This window comes from Cavia porcellus, unplaced genomic scaffold (assembly GCF_034190915.1).
Source record: "Cavia porcellus strain 051 isolate PalLab524CR breed Dunkin Hartley unplaced genomic scaffold, mCavPor4.1 scaffold_32, whole genome shotgun sequence".
In the NCBI taxonomy this organism is placed as follows: Eukaryota; Metazoa; Chordata; class Mammalia; order Rodentia; family Caviidae; genus Cavia; species Cavia porcellus.
In genome coordinates, this window is record NW_026947515.1 from 19673597 (window position 1) to 19699783 (window position 26187).

Genomic DNA, 26187 nt, shown 5'->3' on the forward strand with positions numbered 1-26187 from the left:
TATTCTAATTTCTTATCACTGCCTCCCTGTCCCACCCAGTGTAGGAAATTAGACTCAGGGTGTTTTCACTGAGCTACCTCCAGCCCTGGTTAGGCTCAAATTTTTGAACCTCCGATGTCAGCCTCAGTACTAACATTATGCTGTGCACCACCATGTCCAGCTCCCCTACACATTTTCTAGCATTAAATCCTATTGTCAATATATTTTTCTGTTCTGGCTTGCAGTAATTTCTTAGAAATGCTTGGTGAGTATACTTGGGTATTTTTCCCTTTTAAAAAATTGTGTCTAGGGGCTAGGGATTTAGCTTAGTGGCATAAGCACCTACCTTGCAAGCAGGCGGTCGTGAGTTCGATCCCCAGTACCGATAAAAATGAAAAAGACAAAAAAAAAAAATTGTGTCTGAAAACCAAATAAGATATGTGGATGAACTCAAAATGATTACTTAAATTTTTCGAAAACATTTACAGGTAAGTATTTTTTTCAGAGAACTATTCTTATGTGATATTTTAAGCATTTAAGTAATTGGATATATTTTTATTACAAATAGTTGACTGAGTCATATTTAGGATGACTGTAATGATTTACTTTTAATATAGAAAAATATGAGTATTTGGATTTGTGCATATATGTATTGAATCCCTAATCACAATGTTTCTTTCCCAGATTATGTCCCCATTGGCCCCCGGTTTTCTAATTTGGTATTACAGGCTCTTCTTGTGTTACTGAAAAAAGCACCACCTCAGGTAAAAGAAATAAACTAAGAAATATTTTGACAATTTTTCAGTAAATTGTATATAGTGGTATACATACTATCTGAATAAGCAAACATTATAAGCATTACATTATAAATGTAAAATTTTGTTATTGAAAAGGCATCTAATCTGGCCTTAGTCATAAAGTAAATTACATAATTTCTCCAGCATACTCTACACCTTTATTCCTTTTTGCCAAAACAGAATCATATTAATGTGGAAGGAATTAAATTCACATTTTCACTCATTTATAATTTCATTGATTTTCCTAAGGAAATTTAAGTTTATATTTATTATAGCCAAGGTTTTTTAGTTTATGTAGTCTTTATTATTGTTGTCTTTGTGTTTGTCTTTGTTGGGTTTGGCAGTGCTAGGAACAGAACCTAGGACCTCATACATGAAGGCAAGCACTCTACCACTGAACTAACCCATCCCAAGGCAGATTTTATGTTTAACTTTTATAAATGATCTTGAGTTACTTCTCTTGTGTCATGTGGTACTTTTAAGGAATGAAGTTATAGTCAGGATCTTGGTTCATGTGGTTGTATTTTTACTGATGTGGCTACTGGAGATGTAATTTTGACGGCTTAACGTATTTAAAACCAACATATGAAGGTTGGTTAAATATGTTAATTATATAGAGGCTGCCAGAGCATGTTTTGGCTATGGCACAAGATGAATTGTCTTGATTGATTTAGTGTGCTGTAATGTTGAAGAAATGTCAATCAAAGGCACATACAAATTGGTTAAGCATTAATGTGAAAAAATCTTGTGTCTAGATGGGGATTTAATACTTGAAAATAAAGATATAAACTAATATATGTGGAAAATACTTAATGTTAAGCTGGTGAGACTAAGTTTAAAGTTATCCCAGCTTGGACTACATAGGACCTTGTCTCAAAAAAAAAAAAAATATCTATGACATATTTTAGTCTTAAAGCTAGAGGACTTGTCTTATTTTCTAGGTCTTTAGGCTTTTTTAAATTTCCAAAATAGTGAAAGAAGCATAATCTACCACACCCTTGATAATTTACTACTGCATATCTGCTCTGTGGAAGGATTTTAAAATATCTTTCCATCAACCATCAATAAACTTAACATTAAGAGTAAGGTTAGAGAAATGATTACATTTTCCTTCTGCTGATTCCTTCAGTAGTTTTATAAATATATAAATAGATGTATCTAAAGACACTGAACAAAAATAATTTCTCCATAATATCTATATAGAACTGTGTATCACATCCATCAAAAAATCCTTTTTATGTTAGCATATTTAAATGTTACACTAGGAAATGTTTTTTATGTGTTTATATTAATTTGCACAATATTCAGTTTTGTAGTTTAAAAACGTATGCTAAAATCACTTGCAAAGAGGAAGGATAATGTTTCAATGCTATTTTAAACTTATCCTTTACACAATTTAATACTATACATGTTGATTTAAATAGAATTATATCCCCTGGCTGAGAGTTACTTGTAATCCAAAGTAGATACCAATAGAAGTAAGCAGAAAATATTAATAAATCACATATAACTTTTGATTGAAGATATATGGACAATTGTTTTTATATCGTAAAAGTACTGTAATTATAAAACCCTTCAGGAAAACAATATTGATAAACTATTTAAATCACATGACATCTGGAATATAGCCTTTACATACATTTTTCATGAATAGTTACTCAAAAATATGTAAGTATGTAACTTATTAGGGGTATATATATATATATATATATATATATATATATATAATTTTTTTTTGTCTTTTTCCTTTTTATCGGTACCAGGGATCAAACTCACGACTGCCTGCTTGCAAGGCAGGCACTTATGCCGCTGAGCTAAATCCCCAGCCCCTTTATATTTTTAAAGTATATATTTAAATGTTTTATTTTAGTGAGATTAAGTGTTTTTGAATTGCTGAAATTTAGATAAGGTATAGTTAGATGGAAAACATTCAAAAATAAATCCAGTTTAAATAGTCAACAAATACGAAAAGATAGTCAACATCGTAAGTCATTAGAGAAATACAAACTAAAACCAATAACGTGAGATACCACTTCATATCCACTAGGGTGACAATCAAAAAGTCATATATAACAAGTCTTGGTGAGGAGAAAGAGAAATTGGTACTCATTCACTGCAGATGAGAATGTTAAAACTGCAGTCTTTGGAAAACAATCTAGCAGTTCCTGAAAGAGTTAAATATCAAGTTACCATATGCCCCACAAATTCCACTCTTACTTATATACCCACTAAAAAGAAATGAAAGTATATGTGTACTCAGAAGCCTGTAGATGAATGTTCATAGCAGTTTTCTTTGTAATAACCAAAAATGGAAATAATATAAATGTTCACCAAATAAAATAAAAGCTAGCATATCTATACAGTGGAATATTATTCAGCAATAAATATAGTGCTGATACATGCTACAACGTGATCCTTGAAAACATGCTAAGTAAAAGAAGCCAATCAGAAAAGACCACATACTGAATGATTCTGTTGTGTGAAATGCCCACAGTTGGCAAACCTATAGAGATAGAAAGTAGATTTGTGGCTGCTTGGGGCTGAGAATGGGTGGTGACTGCTAATAAAATTTCTTTTTGGGGTGATTAAAATTTGCTAACTTGATTATGACAGTGGTTGCATATATTGTGAATACATGAAAATGCATTGAACCTTACACTCTAAAAGATGCACTATGATATATGAGTTATCTCTCAGTAAAATGATCACTTTTTTAAAAATGTGGTTTCACAAGCTACTTAAATGATGAAAGGGAAATTATATGGAAAGTTAGACTTAATAGGTGAGTATCCAAGGTACGTGAGTCAACTTGGGAGAAATCTTGGGAACAGTAGCTAGATTACTAGAAAGGCATATGACAGTTTCTGTAAGAACTGAAGAGGAACGGCATGAAAATATAGAAGAAGTAAGACATCTGGTTGCCTTAGTGATTAGAAATGGCAGGTATTTTTAAAGGGACATCAGCCTGTCATTAATTAGAATTTGGTGACCCTGCCTGATCTGCTGTGTGAGTGAATCAGTGGCAAGGGAGATTAATGTGTGTAATATTTCTAGTTGGCATATATTTAACAGAATAAAATACATTTTAATATCTTGCTTTTTAAAATTAGTATATATTGTCTCAAGAAAATAAGAATTTTCAGGCTTATCCAGTGCCAAAAATACTTGTCATAATGAAGTGAAAGTGTTCACTTATGCACCAAATCATTATCATGTCGGTTTTCAGATGTTTTCAAATAAAAGTATATGTATCTGAATGATGTAAGGTACCGTAGTGTGCTGGAAAAGTATTATTTATTACCGGCAAGATAACAAAAGCTGTGTGCATTTTTCTTAAAAAGAAGAACTGTGTGTATGTAATGCAGCAATCATATCAGTCACAGAATCCTTAGTGTTGCATTTGTTGTAATTCCAGCTTCCACACAGAAAAATTGTGTGCATGTGTGCACATGTTCAAATAAAAGAATCCCTCCAGGGGCACTATGTTGTTATGTATCAAGATACTCTTTTCCACTTGTACCCCTCCCCCATCCGTCTAAATTGGCTTATTAAAACTGGTTCACAAGCCTTCCTTTTTTCCCTTTGTGATTTCTTTCCTCTTGAATTTTCAGTGTAGAACTAAAAATTCAAGTCAGATTTCAGTCACTAGGATAATTTTCTTTGAATTTTAAATTTTTCTAAATAAATGCATAGATTTTTAATGAAGCTAGTATTCAGTGGATTTGCTTTAAATTTAGCTGGAGTTAATTTCATGATTGATTTATTAGCCCTTTGAAAGTATAAAAAGTGGTATCTGTAGTTCATGAAGACTAAAAAACATCATCACATTTTGTTTAGCATCTTTTTAAAACCAATTAAAAGCTTTTCTAAAATGGATTGAACAGGAGAAAATAAAACATGTTCCCTAGGTCTTTATTTCAATCAAGTTTCCCTGTGTTCTGCAGGAGAAGAGATCGAGGGGGGATAGAAAAATTGAAAAGGGCTATCCCAGCAGGGAGCCAAGCTGGAGAAAAGGGCTTCTCTGAGAACTCAGCAGCAGCAGCTCAGAAAGCTCCCAGCCTGCTTCATCTACATGCAGAGTCACACAAGGCATGGGGGCGCTCACCGGCACACAGAGGTTTCACATGTGCTTCCCTGCTGATTCCTGTGAAAAGCTAACAATTGGCTTGGAGGGTAAAAGACCACTGCAGTTCACCCTCCCTGAGCTGGACGTACAATTTGTCCAGTGTTAGGAAATGTCCGGCTTAGCAGTGAGAGGCTTGAAGACACCCCTCCTTGCAGTGAGATTCCTAAAGCCGTCTCTTTTACTTGATGGCACTGGAGCTCTTTTCAAGTTTTGCAGATTTATGGAAGTTGAGGGGGTGTGCTTTTCCAGACATGAGGATGAAAGCCTTAGTCTTAATATCAGGAAGAAGCAACAGTGAAGTGAGAAGGTCAGGTGAATCCTCTTGCAGCCCCCAGCACCAATGCCTATATCATTTTCCACATAGGTCTCTCCTGCCACATTTTTTCTTTTTCCTTTTCTTTTCCTTTTTGGGAAACAAAACAAAGTGCCTGAAAAGGAACTCCTTGTGCTGTGAAATGACATGACTTCCGAATTTCCTCAACAAGTCTTAAGAGTAGCTTAAGCTCATTAACTTAATTCTGGGTGCACTTGACGTTGCTAGAAATCAAATTGGAAGTCCTTATCTGAATGTAGCAGAGTAACATAGAAATTCATGAAGAACCAACACTTTTTCAGGGCTTTGCAAGCTTTTTATACCATAGCATGCAACACGGTAACATCTAGTGATAAACGTGGGTAAGTGGACAAGGGCACTCAACTGGCCAGGAGCCAGCTACCCTAGTTATCTTTTGCCTTTCCTTTAACTGATGGGGCTTGATATATTAGTCCACATGTAACTCATTTGAGGCACACCAATGGGGACCTCCTTGGAAAGTGTAAACTTTTACAAAAAGAATATTGCTCCAAATTCATAGTTATTTTACTGAAGGTACAGGTCAGACCTAACAGTTATTAGAATTCTAAGTTATAAACCTTTTGAAAAAAGGCACTTACTTCCTCACTGGTCTGCTGCCTATTACCTAGTAAGAAGTAAGGTTTAGAGTCAGGAGGTCATAATGTCTGAGCCAGTAGGAATCTATAGAATACATAGGATGAGCACTCAGGCAGACATCTGTTTATCTGTGGGTTTTGTTTTAACATCACCTGTCTGCTTTTTATGTAAGACTTCTTTTTATGTAAACCTTATGTAATATCTTAGTGCAGTCTTACTTCAGATATGTTATTGGGAAGACTTGGTAATATTAGGCAATTCTGCAGGTTTTGGGTTGTTTTAGTGAAATAAGCAGATAGTCTCCAAATTGTGCAGGCCTAAGCATGAGTATCTTTTCATCTATCTGTTTAAAATTAACTCTGGCTAATGACTACAGTATGACTCAACAAGATATATAACCACTTTAGAGAAGAGAATTAGTCATTTTGCCAGGCACATTAATTGTATTCACTGATGTGGTGACTTCTGTATTTATTTTTTTATTTTTAAAGATGTGATGATCGACAGTTTAGTGGCCTAATTTTCTCATTTATTGTCAGTGACAGTAGGTAGCTACTGTGTTTTATAAAATACTTAGTATAGTAGGTTTTCTAAGTTTTGTCTAAATTGGATATATGGATATGTAGATAGGTAGATTGATTGATTGATTGATTGATTGATTGATTTAAAATACACAAAAATGAAATAAATTTGATGAATCTTTTTATAAAACATTGCTGCAAATTATCCTTTGAGTAAAACCAGCAGACATTTCAAAAAGGGGTTTAGTTTGTTTTTGGAAGAGCACATTTGTAATAGGCACTAATGAATATCAAAATGAATTATAAGATATATAGGTATACATCATTTTCAGATAACTCAAAAATATATAAATTTTAGTCATCAGAGAAATGTTCATAGTCTTGAGACAAAGTATTTTCTCACAGCCAGAATGTGTCTGTACGTCCATTGCCCTAGGTAAGTCACCATGATAGGACATCAGCTTTAGAAAGGTGTTGGTTATAGGACCCTGCTATTCCTGGCACCGTGAATCTAGTTGAGAATACCATCTCTATAGACTTACTCATTGTATTGGACTTGGAGTCAGAAAGCCTGACTTTAAGTCTTGGTTCAGGTATCTTCAGGCCTTATTGCTTGACCTTGTCCCTTAATTTCTTTGTACCTGTTTATTTGTCTCTAAAGTGAAGATAATCCCTCTTACCTTATCTTCTCCATTGGAGTTTAAGATACACCTGTATTCCTTAGCCCTCTGGAGGCTGAGGCAGGAGAATTCTTGCAAGTTCAAGACCAGCCTGGGCTGCAAAGTAAGGTCAAGGCCAGCCTGAACTACATAGCGAGATTCTGCTTCAAAAAAAAAGATAATATGTAATGCAGACCCTTGTAAACTTAGGGACTACATCAAAGAAAGAAATGCCATTAAGTAGTGCACAGGAACTTTCTAGGTTGGAAGATGGGACAGTTGCAGAATATGACCACTATACAAGGCAAATGTCCATAGAAAGTGAGTTTAGAGTTCCAACTTGGAATGCCCAGTCATTGCTTCCCTTGTATGTAATAAATACTAAGCAAAGAAACATGTGTGCCCAGCATCCCTGTCTCATTCAGTGAGATTCAGGCTCTTCCAAAGTCCTAAAACAAATACTCTGGTCTGGAGATGGGAGATTTCTGTTGTAAACGAAGAATGAAGTAGAAACAGGAATTTCCAAGCTCAGTAGGAAAAGAAATAGAAAGAAGACCAGGGTCTCTGGCCATTGTATGGTCCTTGATGACTACCTAGTTGCACTTGCCCTTACCTTTTGGGAACTGGCCACCGTCATCCTTTCCCTGCAGCAACCTGTAGTTTGTGACCACAGTTGTTTTTTTCCTAACTTCTGGTGAAGTTAAGTGGCACTTAAGTGTCTTTCCTACCTTCTTCGTGTGCCTGAAATAAGAACATAGATCCTTAGAGATTACCTAGGAGTTTATGTTATATAGTATGTACATAATAGTAGTTAGTAAGGGCCAAAAGAGAAATGAACCAGAGCAGTCCATTAATATTTCTTTTTTTTTTTTAAATTTTATTTAAGGAGAAAAGAAAAAAAAAGCAGGGAAAGGGTACAAGTTATACAGATTTACAGAAATAAAATGAACAGTAGGAAATCACTAGTTAATGGATTACATATTGTCATCTTAGAAATAATTGTTCAAGTCTCAAAATTAAAGCTTGTAAAGTGGACATTCCATCAATGATACTGCAAACAGTTCTGTTCATTGATCCAATAAAACTCTGTGATATCATTTTCTATCTTATACACTTAAATATACATGCAGTTATATAGTTTGGAGCACTTTCTTTTCCTCTCTTTTGTACCATGACTGTTACACATTTTGGGTTTCATTGCTCCCACGTTCTTATTACTTTTTTGGAAGAGAGTAAAACCAAATGTGACATAACAGAACAGAATCGGTCAAGTCAAAAGGGTGGACATAATAGATAATGTAAAAACATAATACAAGGTGATCAACAATGGTTATCATAATGCCTCCCGCTATCTCTAATAGAATTGCCTATATCGTTAGTTGTGATACAATTGAACAAAACAGTAAAGAATAAAACCAACAAAACCAAAACATTGGAGACATTGTAGGTCTTCAAAAGTAGATAAAAGTCAACAAGAATGGGCGTCATAATGAATCTCATTATCTTCACAGCTGATGCCTAAACTTTCGAACCTGATACTATCCAGCAAAACAGAATAAGGGAACATCAGTTAAAAACCAGATGGTGAGAGTAATACAGGGCTTTAAATCAAGGTAATGAAAAGTCAAAGTGGGTTACTATAATATATCCTGCTATTTTTTTCCTTTGATTAAAAGGATAAAGATAAAAAAGTAAATAATGGAGTAGAGATTGAGATAAAAGAGGGCATAACAACGAAACAGCGCAGATCAAAACATAACCATTTAAGCAGAATAGTGTTTCACCACCAGATAATCCTAACCTAAAAGTAGTTACCATATTGTCTCTTTCTTTGAAATCCTTGAGTACAACTTCGTATACTGTAGCACTAAGTATATCAAAACAATGTAAAACCATTCAAGAGAATGACAGCATTACAGAGTATTTAGAATTGATTAACAGAAAATGAACAATGGTTTCTGAATAATCTCCTTGTCTTTAAAAGGTTTTTGCTTATACTATCATACATAATAAAATCCAATAAGATACAGCCTATTTAGACCATTGGAGACAGAAGGACAAAAGCTAGATGAGACTTCAAAACAAGATGATACTAAATCAGTATTACCTATTAAGATGTCATTTTCTCCAAAATAGCTGTTCCTATCATCCAATCTTCTCTGTCTCATTTCTGTTGAGCTCTTTTTCTGTCAGTAGCTGTCAGTTTGTCTTCTTTATTTTGTTCTCTGCTCCATTCGTTGTGGCCTCTCTGCCATTATTTCTGGATTCTTTGTATTTTTCTTTTTTTAGAATATCCTGCAATACTCTCTGTAGAGTTGAATTGGTGATTGCAAATTCCCCCAGTTCCTCTTTATCCTGGAAGCACCTTGTTTTTCCATCAATTTCCAGGGACAGTTGTGCAGGATATCTCAATCTTGGCTGGAGATTATTATCTTTCAAAGCTTGAATTATTTCCCCCCATGCTCTTCGTGATTTGATGGTTTGTGCAGAGAAATCTGCTGTAATTCTGATGGGTGTTCCCTTGTAAGTGGTCTGTTTCTTGTCTCTGACAGCTTTTAATATTCTGTTCTTGTATTGAATTTCTGGAATTTTTATTATTATATGCCTGGGTGTTGCTCTGTTTGGGTTGTAGGTAGCTGGGGTCCTGTATGCCTCATACATCTGAGTATCTTTACCTTTTGCTAAATTAGGAAAATTCTCCTGGATTATTTCTGTGAGTAGCTTTTGTAGTTCACTTGTTTGTGTCCCTACTTCTTCTTTTATGTTCTTAATCCTTAAGTTATGGATCCTCTTATCATCTTCTTGTCTTTGTATTATTGCTGTTTGTTTCTTTGTTATTTTTAAGAAGTTTTTCATTTCATTCTCCCATATTACAAGTCTGCCCTCCAGTTCAGATAGTCTGTCCTTAGTTTCTTTCAAGCTGTTATGCCAGTCTTCGATAGACTTCTTAGTATCTTGGTAGTCCCTTTGAACCTGCTTCACGTATTCTATGTTTTCTCTGTTTTCTCCATCAAACAATTCTCCCCTTTTTTTTTGTTCTTCCATTCCACCACCTGTTTTTTCTTGGGTGGTACTTAGCATTTCTCTCACTATTCTGCATACTTCTAGCTTCAGGTCGTTGATAACTTCATTCCTGAATTGGTCTATGAGGCTCTCTATATGGTGCCTTATGTGTATTGGTGCGGTGTCTGCTATTGCCTGATTCTCAGAATTGGGGGCTGAGGAGCCTTTCTTGTTGCTGCCTCTTCCCATGCTGCCTCTTCTTCTCTGTTCCTTATATATGCAAGCTTATATAAGAGGCCCAGCTTCTCTCCCAGTCAGCCACAGCCTGATCGAATTGCACCAGTTAGGTGTTCCCGCTCACCGCTGCGCACCAGGGAGTTACGGACCAGGCAGCCTACGCGTCTCCCCTCCCGGCCACCGTCAGGCTCTGGGATCTGGGTTGGGACAGTCTACCAGGTCCGCCGGCAGCGTCACGCAGGCCAGGCACTTTTCACCAATCCCGCCCGAGAGGGGGATGTGTGGCTGGAGTCACCACTGTGCCCTGCTCCCGCAGGACTGCTCGGGCCCAGAAAGTCCTCTGCTGGAGTCAAACTGTGGTAGAGTGTCAGTTTCTCTCACTCACCTCACCACAAGTCAGTGCCCGCCTCCCTGCTGTTCGCAGATTGCCGTTCTCAGAGCTTTTGCGCGTCTCTCTCTTTGCCGAGCCACTGTAGAGGCAGCCAGCCGCCGCGCGGCGGGAAACCCAAATCGCAGCTTACAATGGCGCGGGGTCCAGCCTCCACACCGAGGCTTTTCTGTTCCTGTTTTAGCGCCAGGACTGCATTCCAAGTTGGTTTCTCTCAGCCCAGTTCGTTCCTGAGTCAGCAGAGCATATCTCCACCTGCTTATGTCTCCTTAGTCCGCACCATTCCTGGCTTCTGAGCCGAGTCTTTCAGAGAGCCTCCAGTAGTTGCTGTTATCTGTCCGCCATGTTCTCCCGGAAAACCCAATATTTCTAATATTTACTAGAATGTAGATGAAACCAGAACTTAATACTTTCAAGTCACAACTTCTTGTGTAACCAGATCACCTTGACAGCCTTTCTTCTTACACTGGGAATTGGAAAGGAAGCTGCTTTTGCTTCTGCTTATCACAAAGAAGATTCCAGACTGCCATCTGTTTGGTTCTGCTTTTCTTTCTTTCTTTTTTAAAAACTATTTAGGATATTTAGATACTTGTTGAGTGAATGTTTTGAGAATGGTGGGTCTTAACTATATGTGCAAGATCATGTATTCGATCTCTGGTGTAAAAACAAACTAACCAAAAAAACCCTGCCATTGGCCATAAGAAGGCAGGAATTCTAATTGGAAGACATTCATTTGAATCCAGCAATTTAACGTACGAGTCTGCACTTTTTTCATTTGTAAAGTGGAAACAATCTTTTGAGAATTAAATGTTTATTATTTAATCATTTTTTAAAAGCTTTTTTTCTTCCCAAACAAAAAAGTAAATAAAAGCCGGATATGGTGGCACCTTCCTATAATCTCAGCACTCAAGAGACTGAGACAAGAGGATTGCTGCAAGTTCAAGGCTAGCCTGGACTGCATAGGGAGACATTGCCTTAGAACACCTTACTACCACCAAAAAAAGGTAGATAAAGACAACAAAGTAACCAACCCCAACTAGAACGATGGGCTTCAGGAGGCTGCTGCTAAAGAAACCAGCTCTAGAAGTATCGTAGGAAAACATGCATAGGTGCTTCCTTTGCCTGGAACTGCCATCTCTGCGCCTGCAGATCTTGCCTTGGCCCACACTGCATAACTACCCAATTACCTTACACTTAAATTCCAGGTGCTGTCGTAGTATGGTTTCACTTAAAAAGGAAAAAAGATGAAGAGATGTGGCTAAATTGTGTGCTCTTACTCCTTTTCTGTGAGCTGGCCTCCAGGCTTTCTGTATACATGCCCCTAATCAGTTTTTATTAAAAAATTAAATTTATCCCCTCAATATATTCACTTATATGTTATTCTATAAGATGATGTTAAATTTTTTTTTGGTACTGGGAATCAAACTCAGGACTCGTGCTTGCCAAGCAGGCTCTTGTACCACTGAGCTAAACCCCCAGCAGATGATATTATTTTTAAAACATAAGCAAATAAAAAATGCTTCAAAGAATGAAATTTAAACTACCACTCTGGGCAAAATAAAAAACAGGGTTAGTCTGGAAATGTAGCTCAGTACCAAAGCCCTGGATTCAATCCCCAGTACTACAGTAAATAAATGAATTAATTGACTAAAAAGAATTCTGTTTTTCACCATCTTAAGAATAACTGCTATAATTATAGATAGTTGTTTTACTTTATAAATTTTCTATAGTAAGCATGTATTACCTTGATAATCAGAAAAAATAAAACTATACATTTATTTTATTTTTAATTTAGCAGGATAACTGTCAAAATTCTTTCATTTCATTGCTTTGAAACTAGTTTTCTGTTCAGAGCAGTTTGCTGTTTGCTGTATTTGTATCTAAAGCTTGTCCATGGGTAGAGTATATTACTAATCTTGATTTTTTTTTTTTTTCTTTTTTGAGACAGTGTCTCACTGTGTAGTTCAGGCTGGCCTCAAACTTGCAGTGATCCTCCTGCCTCAGCCTCCCCAGTGCTGGAATTACAGGCATGCACCACCATGCCTGGCTGATTTTTTTCTTTTAAAACTGATTTAGTATAATGTCAGAGCCACACACTCTGTGGCCCTGTCATAAATATATATAAGAACCTCATGACTTCCAGTTGTCTTTGGAAACTCACCTGGCATTCAGCTCAGTACTGTATTTCCCTCTAGATTTATGATGGTTGAATGCCAACGCCAATGCAACTAGAGTTAACCAAGATAAATAGTGACAGTTTGGGAGGGGAGCTAGAAAGTTTCTTTCCCATCCAAAATATTCTTTTGCCTTGTGAATTTGAAATATTACTTTAAGAAACAACTGCCTTTATTACAGTATGTATTTAACAAACTTATTCCACACTATAGAAATACAGAGATGAATAAAGTACCATACTAGGACTAGCAATCCAGGACCACCTGTGTTCAGTTGTGCATTTTGTGTGTAAGGTGTGCCTAGGTCAAGAGGCAAATGGAGATTAACATCTTTCTCACCAGGCAGTCCACCCTGAATCTGTTGCCATAAGATTCCCAGATTTAGATACGAATATAGGATGCTCAGTTAAATTTGAATTTCAAAAAAAAAATAATTTTTAGTAGCAGTACAGCTCATATAATGGTTGGGACATACCATACTTGTATCCAAGGATTTATCTGGCAACTCCAGCACTGAAAAAGATAAAAAGAAGTACGATTTTGCTCAACAAGGTACTGGGAGCACGAGGGAGGGATAAAGTGCCTACCTTCACCTGGAAGGCTGTTTTCAAATTCATTCATCGAGGCATTTGTTGTAATTGTTCTGTGGTTCAAGTCTCAGTTCAGTGTGGAAGAAAGATACGAAAACAGGATGCATGTACAGTTTGGTTTCATATGCTAATCGGTTTCAGTGGAGTATAAAGGAAACTGGCCCATTTTACCTATCAGTGTTTCACAAGTGGTAATTTTTGATCCTGATCTTGATTGCTGAGTAAGAAAAAGATGTAGTTAGAGCTGTCATTCCATGCTAAGGAATCTGTAACAACAGAGAGATAGTAAAAGGTACACCTAGGCCCAATTAGCAAATTCTGTTATTTTCATTAAAAAAAAAAAACAACACATATGGGCCTAAAGATATTTTGTGTATAATTATTTATCTTAGGCTTAATCTCATATATTAATTTTCACTGGAGGGAAGAAAGGGACTTCATTTTTTCCCTAGAGCCTAACTTGTTAAAATATCAAATGCAAACACCTCCCCCCGCCCCAAAGTGAACTGTATGTGGTGGCACATGCCTGTAATCCCAGCACTTCAAAGGCCAAGGCAGGAGGATTGCATGAGTTCTAGGCCAGCCTGGGCAACATAGTGGGTTCAAGACCAGCCTGAACTATATATAGTGAAACACTGTCTCAAAAAATAAAAAAAGTCAAATGCTATTATACTCTGGTTTAGTGTCTAATGCAAAGTATGGGGCCAGGGATTTAGCTCATGTTAAAAGCGACTGCCTAGGGGCTAGAGGTTTAGCTCAGCGGCATAAGCGCCTGCCTTGCAAGCAGGCAGTGGTGAGTTCGATCCCTGGTACCGGTAAAAAGGAAAAAGACCAACAAAATAAAAATAAAAATAAAAGCGACTGCCTGGCAAATGCAATGTCATGAGTTTGATTCCTGGTACCAAAAAAATAAAGGAAAGTATAGTAAGTACTGTTAATGAATGTTAGTGAATGAGAATCATCATAATGAGCTGTATATTCCAATAGTAAGTGTAGCACTCAGCAAAGGGCTGTTGTACTCCATCTACTGTATATTTCTGCCTCTGACAGTTCCTTCTCCTAGTTTACTGCTTCCGTCTCTGTGGACTAAGGGGAGCCACCAGATCACAACCGTTTCATAGAATGAGAGCAGCTGGACTGTGGTGAAAGCTAGAGAACTACCCTATGAGTAGAGCCATATTTATGACCGTGTAGATCCCTTTACCCATGAAAAAATATGCAAAATTACACTTTCTGACTGTTGATATAAAGATGAAGGTATTACTGTAGTATATTAAAAGATTTTCTTCAATCTAAAAAAATTTCCCCTTAACTTTGAAAGAAGTTAGGCAGGGTATCTTCATGGCTCCTAGACACTGGGCCTCATAGATAGGTTGCTGAGGAAAGCTACATTTGTTTTTGCAGTTCTAAAATTTAGAGAGTTTTGCTTCTTTCTTTGTTCCTGTCTCTATTTTGGGTAAGTGAAATTGTTTAGAAAGTAAGAGAGGTATTATTATTGGACATGTTGAATCCATGGAGCCTAACAGGATAAGGTAGGTTAAGAAAAATGAGAACAGAGTATGGAAAGAATTACACACTGGCAGCAAACTCTTGAAACTATTGTAATAAAGAGAAATGCTATGAATGAAAATAAGAGATAGAAATTAAATTATAAAGAATGGTGACCTGATCAGGGTACAAGGGTTAATTGAGGGCATAACCAAGCCAAACCCTAAGATAGGGGAAAATCTATATGGGTGCAGGATTAGGGAGTTTGGACTTTATATTTAGCCATTGGTCATCTAAATTGTTTTTGATGAGAGAATGCCCCTTCAAAATAGTTTCTCTTGGCATTAAGAATACTGTGGCATGGTCAATACAACTTTATTTTCTTTTGTTTGTTGGTACTGGGGATCAAACTCACAACCTGGTGTTTACCAGGTAAGCATTTGAACCACTAAGCTAAATCCCCAGCCCCATATTTTCTTAATTTCTTTAATTTCCTTTTCTCCTTAAGTGCTCAGAGGTCATCATTTCTAAGTTATACAGCTTCCAAACTCATAATTAAGAGAGCAGCTATTGCTGATACTAGTGTGTTTGTTTGTTTGTTTGTTTTTTATCAGTACTGGGGATCGAACTCATGACCGCCTGCTTGCAAGGCAGGTTCTTATGCCGCTGAGCTAAACTCCCAGCCCCCGCTGATACTAGTTTAAAATTACACACAGTAGAGCATTTGCCAGCATACACAAGGCCATCAGTTTGATCCCCAGCACCCAAAAGTAAGTTTTTAGAAAATCACACATATAAAAAAAACAATGGACAGGAAAGTATAGTGAAAATATGACTGAGTCCTGTAACTCCAGTTCCAGTCCCTATGGATCCGTGATACTCAGATCCTTTCACCTCTCTCCCCAAATTCCACACTACAGAACGAGAGAAAGAGAGGAAAGGGAAGAGGGGAGAAATCTTTTAAGAGCTGTTTCACATACAAAATTCAATAATTCCATTTCTTTTTGACGAATTGATACTAAATATTCTTTAATGTCACAATCCACTGTTGCCTATCATAAATTTTAAAGTATTTAGGTTGAAGTTTCTTATTTCATTTCCTAATCTACATCATGAATTCCCCCTTTTCTGTGTTGTCTTAGTAGGATGGTTATGAAGAGTTAGACTAAGAATTTGCCCCAGGGTGAAATCTAATGGCAAGTTTAAGTGTAGTTATCTGCCTAGTTGTAGCATGATTTATTTGAAACATCCTTCCTTAGGTATTTAACTGGAGAGAAACAGACAAACACAATGTTACAGACATTTGAGCAAGAAAAATCAGAAGGCAGGGAAGACTTGCCCAGAAGCCCCTTTCCTCCCTCTCACTATCCTAGTTCTGGTGGTGCCAGGGTAGCACCAGAGGCCTTGCAGGTTAAACAAGTGCTCTGCCACTGAGCTATGTCCCCAGCCCCTCCTGGTTGTTGTTAATTACTTATTTCCTTGGTTTAGAGAAACCTGGAATTGTAGGAGAGGGTTAATAAAACCTGTTAACTCACAGTCCTCAATTAATAGCTTCTCATGACTCTTATCTCTCCTTTGCCAGAGAATTCTGTATTATGCAATCAGTAGTTGATCAACTGACTAAAAAGAAGAGAGAAACAACAACATTTGGCATCAACTTATACTGCAAATGAAGTACACAAACCAGCCATTCTAGAATATTTTCTTTAAAACTTTTTACCACTGTCAGAGCATGCAACGCTAGGACTTGTGGATAAAGGTTCTGTGAAATGGTAGATATTTTCCAGTTAAACACGTGGTATATCATGCATTTTTATAGGGCTGGAAGACAGAATGTAACAATGGAGGAATATCTACTACCCTCTAAACCTACACTAGGATCATCATCCACTCAACACGTTTATTAACTTGGCAGTTTGTATTAGGTACTATGCTAGCTATGGACACATTGGTAAAACCAAACAGCGTGAGTCCTGGCCTCATGAAGGAAGACCTGCAAGAAATACAGTAAATAAGTAAATACAGTAGTGAGCCACATAAACAGTATATTAAAAAGTAATTCTATGGGATAAAGAACAGAACGAAGAGAAAGGAAGAGTAGGGAGGTTTGGAGAGATCTGCAGTGTTTTGGTTTTTCTGGTTTTGGTTTTGGTTTTGGTTTTTGCCAAGCAGGCACCGACCCCTGGCCCATATCTGCAGTTTTAAAGGAAAAGATATTGAGTAGGCCTGTGAAAAGCTAGCATTGAAACTCATTTGGACATGGAAGATCATTCCAGGCAAAGGGATTGTATGAGAACTTTCTCTGTGTCAGACACACTGAGCTAAGTATTGCAGGAACACTGGGGAATGAGACATAGTTCCTACCCCACAAGGAGTGAACAGACTAGATTTGTGCCTGTAAGTAAATGCAACAAAGCTCTATGGTCAGGAATAAATAATTCAAGCTAAGCAAAAATACGGAAAATTCCCGCAGCAAGAATAGAGCCAGAATAAGAAAGCACCTCCTGCCAGGAAAGCTTCCTCTGACCTCTGCTCTCAACTGATTTCTCCCTCAGAAGTCTGCCTCACACTGAGACCCCTTGTGCCCCCACAACCTTGTTTGGACTTACAACTCTATGAGAGGTGGTGACCCAAGACTTCAGGTTTCCTCTGGGCACACCATTGCACTAGTTAGTCAGAAGATTGGTCCTGTCATCTTCCCTAGCAAAGGACAAACTTTAGCCTTCTAGGAGAAGGTACTCTGTTGTTTCTCCTACTGCCAGTTCTATACATTTTGGGGAGAGGGTTCGCAGGTGTGCCCATTATAGATCCTAACATCCTACATGGAGGCTGATTTTTTAGGTTTCTCTCAAGACCATCTCTTTAGACTCTTGCTGCTTTTTACTGTTGCCTTTTCTAATACTGAAAGCAAAGAGCTTCCTCCTCTTAGCATTCTTTACCTCATCCTCTATCTTACAAGTAGGTAAAATTTTTTAAATCCCTTTTTTATGGTTGAGGAAGAAGTTGAATAATCTGCCCCAAATTGCACAGCAGTGAATGTTGGAGCTTGCACTTGCCCTGCTGCACCAAGCCACATGTCCATCAAGATTCTTGCCTCTTCTCATTGCTTTCTGTCCTCCCTAGGTTTGCATAAGATGTTGGTTACGGGCTGAGGGTTTAGCTCAGCGGCATAAGCGCCTGCCTTGCAAGCAGGCAGTCGTGAGTTCGATCCCCGGTACCGATAAAAAGGAAAAGGACAAAAAAAAAAAAAAAGATGTTGGTTACAAGGTATAGCATCTTTCCTCGGGATGCTTGCTTTTAAAACTAGCATGGTGTTGGTGCAGTAACTTTCTTCCAGGCCACAAGACAGGGGACCCTGCAGGCAGCTGCCAAGATCTTCTTTTCACAGTTCTCCCCAAGAACCTTCTTCGTTGCCTGTTGCTTTTTATATTAAATCTTCCTTAGTTTAGCGTCTGGAGTCTCCCTTTATTGGCTACTTTCTCATCTCTCCGAGAGACTTTGTTGTTTGTTTTTGTGTTCAACCCTTGGTGTTATGGCTCAGATGCTGCCACCACCCACAGAGAATTTAGTAGCATTAGAGACCTGGTCTGCTCCTCCAGGGCCTTTCCAGCACTCCTCTTTTTTTTTTTTTTTTTTTTTTTTTTTTTTTTTGTCTTTTTCCTTTTTGTTGGTACCGGGGATCGAACTCACGACTTCCTGCTTCCAAGGCAGGCACTTATGCCGCTGAGCTAAACCTCCAGCCCCTCCAGCACTCCTCTTTGCCAGTGGTATCGCAGTACTGTAAGACTTTTGCTAGATAAACCCACTTCAGGTGACTTCACAGGCTGTGTCCCAGAGCACCATTAATGCTTTCTTTCTACTGATGTGTGTCATGGTAGTGGCCCCCAAATACTTATTTATAAATTTCCATGCCTGAATTGTAATCAAACCAAAAACTAAATCTTACAATTCCATAAGTAACTAAAAAGAGTAAATTCTAGTTAATGCTCTGATTGTCAGTTTCAGTTTTTACTCACTAGGTTTACAAATTATTTTTTTTTTCTTCTTCTTCTTCTTCTTTTTTTTTTTTTTTTTGGTATCAGGGATCGAACTCTTGACCTTGCACTTACCAGGAAGTGCTTGAGCCACTGAGCTAAATCCCTGGCCCTATACAAATTCTTAATACATTTTTTCACTCTCATCTACACACATAAAACTCTAATAATTAGAAAATAAAGTTTAAGACCCACAGCACACAGCATTTTTGAGTTGCACTTTAAAACGCACTTCTTAATCCATTTCAGGGTTTCCAATTGTTCACAGCTAATTCTTCTTACCAATGGTGTATTACACTTGGTCAGCACTGAATGATATGGAAAGAATGGCTTTTCTTTCCTGCATAACTGACTTTACTTTTTGTTCATAGGTTGAAATCAGCCCTTCCATTTCACTGCAGTGTTATATTGGTGGCATTTTTTATTTAGGGGGAAAAGCTTTCTTCCACATGAACTTTTGTTACAAATCAGTTTATTGGGGCCAATCAATGAGCAAGACCTATGAAAGGGTGTGGATTATCTGGTTGGTCCTTTGTGTGGCAAAAGGCTTAGATGCTGCTTAGTACTTGGCTCATTCTTCATCATGTAAAAGAAGTGTTTTTTTGAAGGATCAACACCTGACTGAGCCCTGCCTTTTTCATGGAAATGTTTTCACCTGAGTTGCTTCTTATGGTACTAAGAATTAGTTAACTAATACTTATTTAACCTTAGAACAATGTTTATCATAATCCGATTGGCAGATAGTAAATTTTTTTAGGCCTTTTCTTTATAGTGTCAGGACTAGCAACTCTCAGTAAGAATATGCTGGGAGCAAATTTTTTTCCCCTCAAATGGGTTATTGCTTCACTTTTTTCCTTTCCATCAGGGGGCATATTTGGGGACTATGGACTTAAGACCAGTAGCTACACATTAACCAGTAGCTATCCATTAGGATGGATTTTGCCTGTTGGGATGATTTCTTTTTAAAGCTGCATCCCATATCATGCTGCTGGCAGCTTTTCCCCTCACAAGCTATCTAGTCTGATTTGTTACATTAATGTTCAGAACTGGGTTTTTCATGAAAAAGCTTCCAGGTGAGCATTACCACTATATAAAATGATACAGTACAATTTAATTGTTCAGTAATGTTTTTCAGTGTTTTTTTTCAAGATGATGCTTTACAAGTCAAGGCCTGAACTTGCCTGGGTCATGGCCTCTTTGCAATGTTTGCAGTCTTGTTAAACAAGAAGAAAAGCAAAACATAAATTAGCATCTCCATTATAAGTTGCTCTGCATTTCCCAATCTGTCAACACTTTGAAGAGTATAGTCATTGTTAAACTATAAGACAAGGCAGTTCTAAAGTCCAGCTTTCTATGAGTAAAGCATTTCTTCCCCAGTGCCATTTGTCTAGAGCCAGTGTCCTTCAAGAGGAAGGAACAAGATAAAGCAGTTTGAATGACAGGCTGTAAGACATTAAAAATCTAATGGAAAAAAGAAATACCAGCTTCCTTTAACTATAGTGAGCCCGAAGGCCAGAGCAGGAGAATCCCCGAGCTCAGGAGTTAAGGGTCAGCCTGGGCAACATAGATTGTATCTCAATGATGATGATGATGATGAAGAACAAGAACAATAGTGTGCCAGCATGCGTGACTTTTGGCATTGGTTAGCCTTCAGGGATATGTTCTCAAGTTCACCACTAGAATTTAGTATTTAAAAAATATTTTTGATATCCGGTGTGGTGGTACATGCCTATAGTACCAGCACCCTGGGAGACTGAGGCAAAAGGATCATAAGTTCAAGCCCAACCTAGGCAACTTTGCAAGACACTGTCTCAAAATAAAATACTAATATGTATATGTACCAATTCTCCACATTGAATGTATTTATCATATATCACAAACTTATGCTTTAAAAAAAATGGTAAGACACTTTAAAAGATCCAGCTCAGTGTGAAAGCCCGGTTTTAACCCCCAGTACTGCCACTACAGGGAAAACAAAACAAAACAAAAACCTCTTGAATATAAAAGCGTCATTTTTTTGTTACAGTAAAAATGTATATATCTTTCATGTTTGTAAGTACCTCAACACCTAGTTTTTATTTTGTCGTTTTACCTTTAGACTTAATATTTCTCTGTCCCTTCTGGTTTAGAATATCCTTTCCCCTCCTTTGTCTTCCTCATCGGCCCCCTCCTTTCTTGAGACTTAACTCAGATCTTCTCTCCTCCATAGAAACTTTCTCTGCTATTTCTTCTCTCTGCCTCACATTCTTGTACATAATACCTCTGCCTTTCTGTATTACATTGTGATTTCTCCTTTGTATCTATTTTTCTATATACAAGGTCGTTTTGTATTCATCTAGGAATGTGCTAAATGTCTGCTAATAAAAATTTGATTTTTAGCTAGTTTATTAAATAATAATAACCTTTAATCTGCCTACTTCCTTTAACCCAGGCATACTTACATCTCAATCACCCCCGCTACTAGTTGATTATACCAGAGAGTCTTGACTTTGTTTCTTATAGGAATTTGTTTATGGTGATGCATCATCCATTCTGGGCACATAGGTGGAAAAAACCATGAGTAAGATTAAGAAAAGCTAGAATGCCTTTTGACAGTTGTTGGTACAATGCTTTTGGCACCCAAATCAAAGTTACTTTGGCACTTGATTTTGAATTTCTTAATACCTTTATTTGCTGCCACACTAATATTCATGTCCTGAGTCCCTAAGATCTATGAATAAGTTTGATGATTATATTAAAGATTTATCTATGGACAGACTTTGTATCATAAACATATTGACTTAAAACCTATTCGTCTTCTGTTTCCCATGTAAACTTTTTAGCTAGTTTATTAAATAATAAACTAGCTGTTTTTCTTCATGAATTTGCATGTCATTGTTGTGCAGGGCCCATGCTAATCTTCTCTGTATTGTTCCAATTTTAGTATATGTGCTGCTGAACCGAGCACTGTGTTTTGCTTCATGAGGAGAGATGGTATATGATTTGAGTATGGATCTGGTCTCTAGGCTTGGCTCCATCATTTATTAGTTAGTTGATCTTAAACAAATCACATCCATGAGACTTAATAGCTTCATCTATAAAATTTAAATAGGCCTGATATTTAATTCTCATGATTATAGTGAGAATTAAATAAGAGACTGGGGCCAGAGATATAGCTCAGCGGCATAAGTGCCTGCCTGGCAAGCACAAGGTCTTGAGTTCAATTCCCAGTACCTAAATAAACAAATAAGTAAATAAGAGACCGATATGGGTCAGGTACCATATGGCAAATAGGATTAAGTTGAAGTTTTTATATAAAACTGAACTATTTGGATCCCTGACTTCATAAACTGTTGGCACATTGACTTTATAGCCCTCCAAATGGAGACTGGAAAAATCTTCTTTGGGAAAAATTTATGCATACTGACCTTTGAGGAAACCCCTGTAATAAGCCAAATTGTACAGGGCTATACCATAGTGAAACCCTCAAACAGAAATCCTCCAGTCATTAATTTAACAAGCAAGACCCTTTCTCAGAAAAAAACAAGTAGAGTCAAAAATCAGGTGACACATCTTCTAGCCAGCAGCACTGAAAATTATAAGACCGTAATTGAAGACAAAATTAAAAGCAATATCTTCAAAAGTATGAGAGGAAAACTCATTGTGACCTTATTCTGTATACCTAATGAAACTTATGAATAAGATAGTAGATACAGGGAGCTCTGGGGATTTAGCTCAGTACCTAAGTGACTGCCTGGCAGGCATGAGGTTGTGAGTTTGATTCCTGGTACCAAAAAAAAAAAAAGAAGATAGTAGATATAGTCTTAAAGATAGAGGAAAAGCATTCCAGACGTACAGGGTCTTTAAAATCTTGTCTTCCTTTCTGAGAAAGCTTTTAGATGTATCCACTTCAGAAAATGAAGAAGGGGGAAAAAATGAAAAAAGTGGGGATACTGGGGATATTACATTGTTAGGAAGGAAGTTCTAGAACTGTAGCTGTGTAGGAGGCAGGCCTAAGGAGTGGTCAGCTCAGACTATGAGGACAGAGGCCCCAGGAAGGGAATATCTTCAAGAAAAACCCAAACTTCAAATTACCTAATGTATTTGAATGTATTGAGGGGAAATTCATGGTTATATTTTTTGGGAATGAACAAAGTGGGAAAAGACAGTTACTAACACTACTAAAAAAGGAAATGTTGAGCTGGGGATTTAAACTCCACAGCAGAAGAGCCTGCCTGGCAAGTGTGAGGTTGTGAGTTTGATCCCCCATGCCAATAAATAAGTAAATAAATATTGCCTAAGAAAGGAAATTTTATAATACTGTACATAGCTTAGTTGTAAATCTTATGTACAGAATCAAAATAGTGAACATAGATCTAACTAAACACTGTGAACTCCACTGGAAGAAAGAAAAGGGACTTAACTGTGGGAGGAATACCACAAAATTAGATGTATATCTCCATCTTCTATAGTAAGAAATCAGTAAGTAATATTTAATAACAATCTAAAGGCCATGTTTTCACAGTGATACATGCATACTGTTGTTTATATGAGCACAAATTTATTACAGCTAAGTCTTGGAAGTGTCCTGTATGTCCATCAACAGATAAACGAATAAAGGAAGTGTGATATTTGTACATTATGGAGTACTAATCTGCCATAAAAAAAAAATAAACTTGGACCGAGGATTTAGCTCAGCAGCAAAGGGCCTGCCTGGTAAACACAAGGTCATGAGTTCAATCCCTGATACCAAAAAAAAAAAAAAAAAAAAGAAAGAAAGATAAACTTGGTCATGAATGTACTTTGAGACTATAATGTTAAATAAATCAGACACAATTTAAATATCACATGGTTTCTCTTAGATAAGAAACCCAAATATAAATGAGTAAACTAAAAGACAGGTAATAGGAAATAGGGAGATGGATCTTTTATTAAAAGGGAAGGGAGGATCAATAAATGGGAGGTGGGTGGGAAAAAAATGGAGTAAATGTATATGTAAAAACTTCCCTAAGAGAAATATGGTCATTATTTACTATAAATGTATATTAATTAAAAAATCAAAAATAAATGATATTGTAACCTTATTATCTGAAAATATGGGAGTATATGCAGAAGAAAGCCAAGAGAAGCTGGGTATGGTGGTACATGCCTGTAATCCCAGTACTTGGGAAGCTGAGACAGAAAGATCACTGCAAGTTCTAGGCTAGCCCACGCTCCATAGTAAGCTCAAGGCCAGTCTAAACTGTGTAACAAGACCCTGTTTCAAAAAAAAGACACGGAAGAAAAGAAGGAAAAAGACAAAGATGAAGAAGGAGGAGGAGAAAAGAAGAAAACTGTTGCCTCTGTAGAAAGAATTGGGAATGGTAGCATAATTTCAGCATAATTTTTAAAACATTTTTCATATTTTTGTAAGGTATGAAATTTTAAAATATAAGATAATTAGGTAGAACACTTAACCTATGCATTTCACAGTTAAGTGTTATATAATATATGTCACCAAAAAAATGGCAGCTTGCTAGGAAGCTGGATATAGATCCTCTGCGGAGAAATCAGATCAGATGCTAGAATTTGACAACATGGAGAGAGCCAGGTGATTGGATAGCAATTCTTATTAACCAAGGCGGTAATGGAAGGGAAAAATAAAACTAGAAAGAGGAAGAAAAAGCACAGGTGGAGAACTGAAACCTGCTGTATTAGGCGCCCAGAGGATCCACAGCTGCCAATAACGGGAGTTGGGGAATCCCGGGCCCTTAATGGGAGGATGCAGCACAGTGAGCAGTGGATCCAAGGGGAAGAGCTTTATTGGCTCTATGAGTGCTGGAAATTGGGTCCCAGGCCCCGTGAAGCAGCTGGAGCCACCTGGCTGTGCCAGAGGAGACTGCGAGAGGATCGTACACCTGGGCACCAAAGCCGGGCACCGCGCAGTTTTCTGACCCATCCACACTGTGCTGGGAGCGCAGTGAAGACATGCGGTGCAGTGTGGAGTGGACCCAAGAGGAAGAACTGCATTGATTCCTGGTGAGTGCTAGGGATTGAGTCCCGTGGCTACTGTCACTAGCTGGAGGACATCTTGGAGTTGGGCAGAGCCCAACACCACAGTGACGTCAGTCAGCTGCCCCTGGCGCAGAGAGGACTGCCAGGATCTGCTGGGGCTGAGCTACGTCTCTGGTTGGGACCCAGTAAGCAAGTACAAAATTGTTACGACTCTGTGACATGCACAAGGTACAGCCTAACTTGTGGACTGACTGGCTCAGAGGCTCAAGGCTAGCCTGCACCATCCCTGCATCCCTGCATGTACCTCAGATAACAGCAAATTAGGGAGGGCAGCAAAACCACAGTCAGCACGCTTCAGAAAGACCCTAAGCAATACAGAGAGAGCCAGAGACCCCCAGGACACACCAGTCTGAAAGAAACCAGAAACATGACAAGAGATAGAAATTTTAAAAAATCTCCAGCTGCTGAATCTGGGAAAATAAGCCCAGGAGAAGTAAATACAGAAGAAAACCAGTGCAGTAACCATCCAATACTAAACACAGCATCAGCAGACATAAATACCTTCATGACCTCATAGACGAATTTAAAACTGTACTTCTGATCCAAATGAGGCAAGATATAAAAAGATTAATTAAAGAAATGATAAGTGCCTCCCAAGACAACACAGATGGAAGAACGGAGGGAATCAGAAAAGAAACAGAAACCTTTGATGAAAAATTTAAACATAACCTAGAATACATGAAACAGATCCAAAGAGATTACCAGGAAACAAAAACTCCATTGAAAACTGGCAAAATGCCTTAACAGAAATTAAAGTTAGCCTTTAGAAACTTGAAGAGAGATTTATGATATATGATTGTGAAAGAAAAGTTCTCTTAAAAATAACGAGGAACCAGGAAGAAACAATTCAAAGGCTAGAAGACGACAAAAGGATCTATAACTTAAGAGTGAAACACGTTAGTGAAGAAGCAGGAGTGACCAAAAAAGAACTACAAAGACTATTCACAGATATAATTAAGGAAAACTTCCCAAGCATAGGAAAAAGAAATGATATCCAGATAAATGAGGCATACAGGACTCCTACAACCAAAACAGGTCTACACCCAGACATATAATCAAGATTCCAAAAATCCACCAAAAGAACAGAACATTAAAAGCAGCCAGTGAAAAGAAGCAGATTACCTAAAACAGAAAAATTATCAAAATAACAACAGATTTATCAACACAAATTCTCAAATCGAGAAGAGCCTGGGGGGAAATAGTCCAAACCCTGAAAGAAAATAATCT

General features: G+C 37.5%; 1 protein-coding gene and 1 non-coding gene across 3 annotated transcripts in view; one reads left to right on the forward strand and one right to left on the reverse strand.

Moving 5' to 3' along the window:
* Positions 1-26187, forward strand: part of Nsf (N-ethylmaleimide sensitive factor, vesicle fusing ATPase) — a 155126-nt gene that overhangs the window by 119373 nt on the left and 9566 nt on the right. For both annotated transcript variants that reach the window (XM_063242057.1, XM_005001966.4), the window contains exon 17: positions 664-743. In XM_063242057.1, coding sequence (XP_063098127.1) covers positions 664-743 — 80 coding nt within the window. The remainder of the gene's footprint in view (positions 1-663; positions 744-26187) is intronic.
* LOC111755673 (U6 spliceosomal RNA) lies at positions 21768-21874 on the reverse strand. Its single transcript, XR_002790227.1, has one exon. It is a non-coding gene; the product is annotated as a U6 spliceosomal RNA (small nuclear RNA).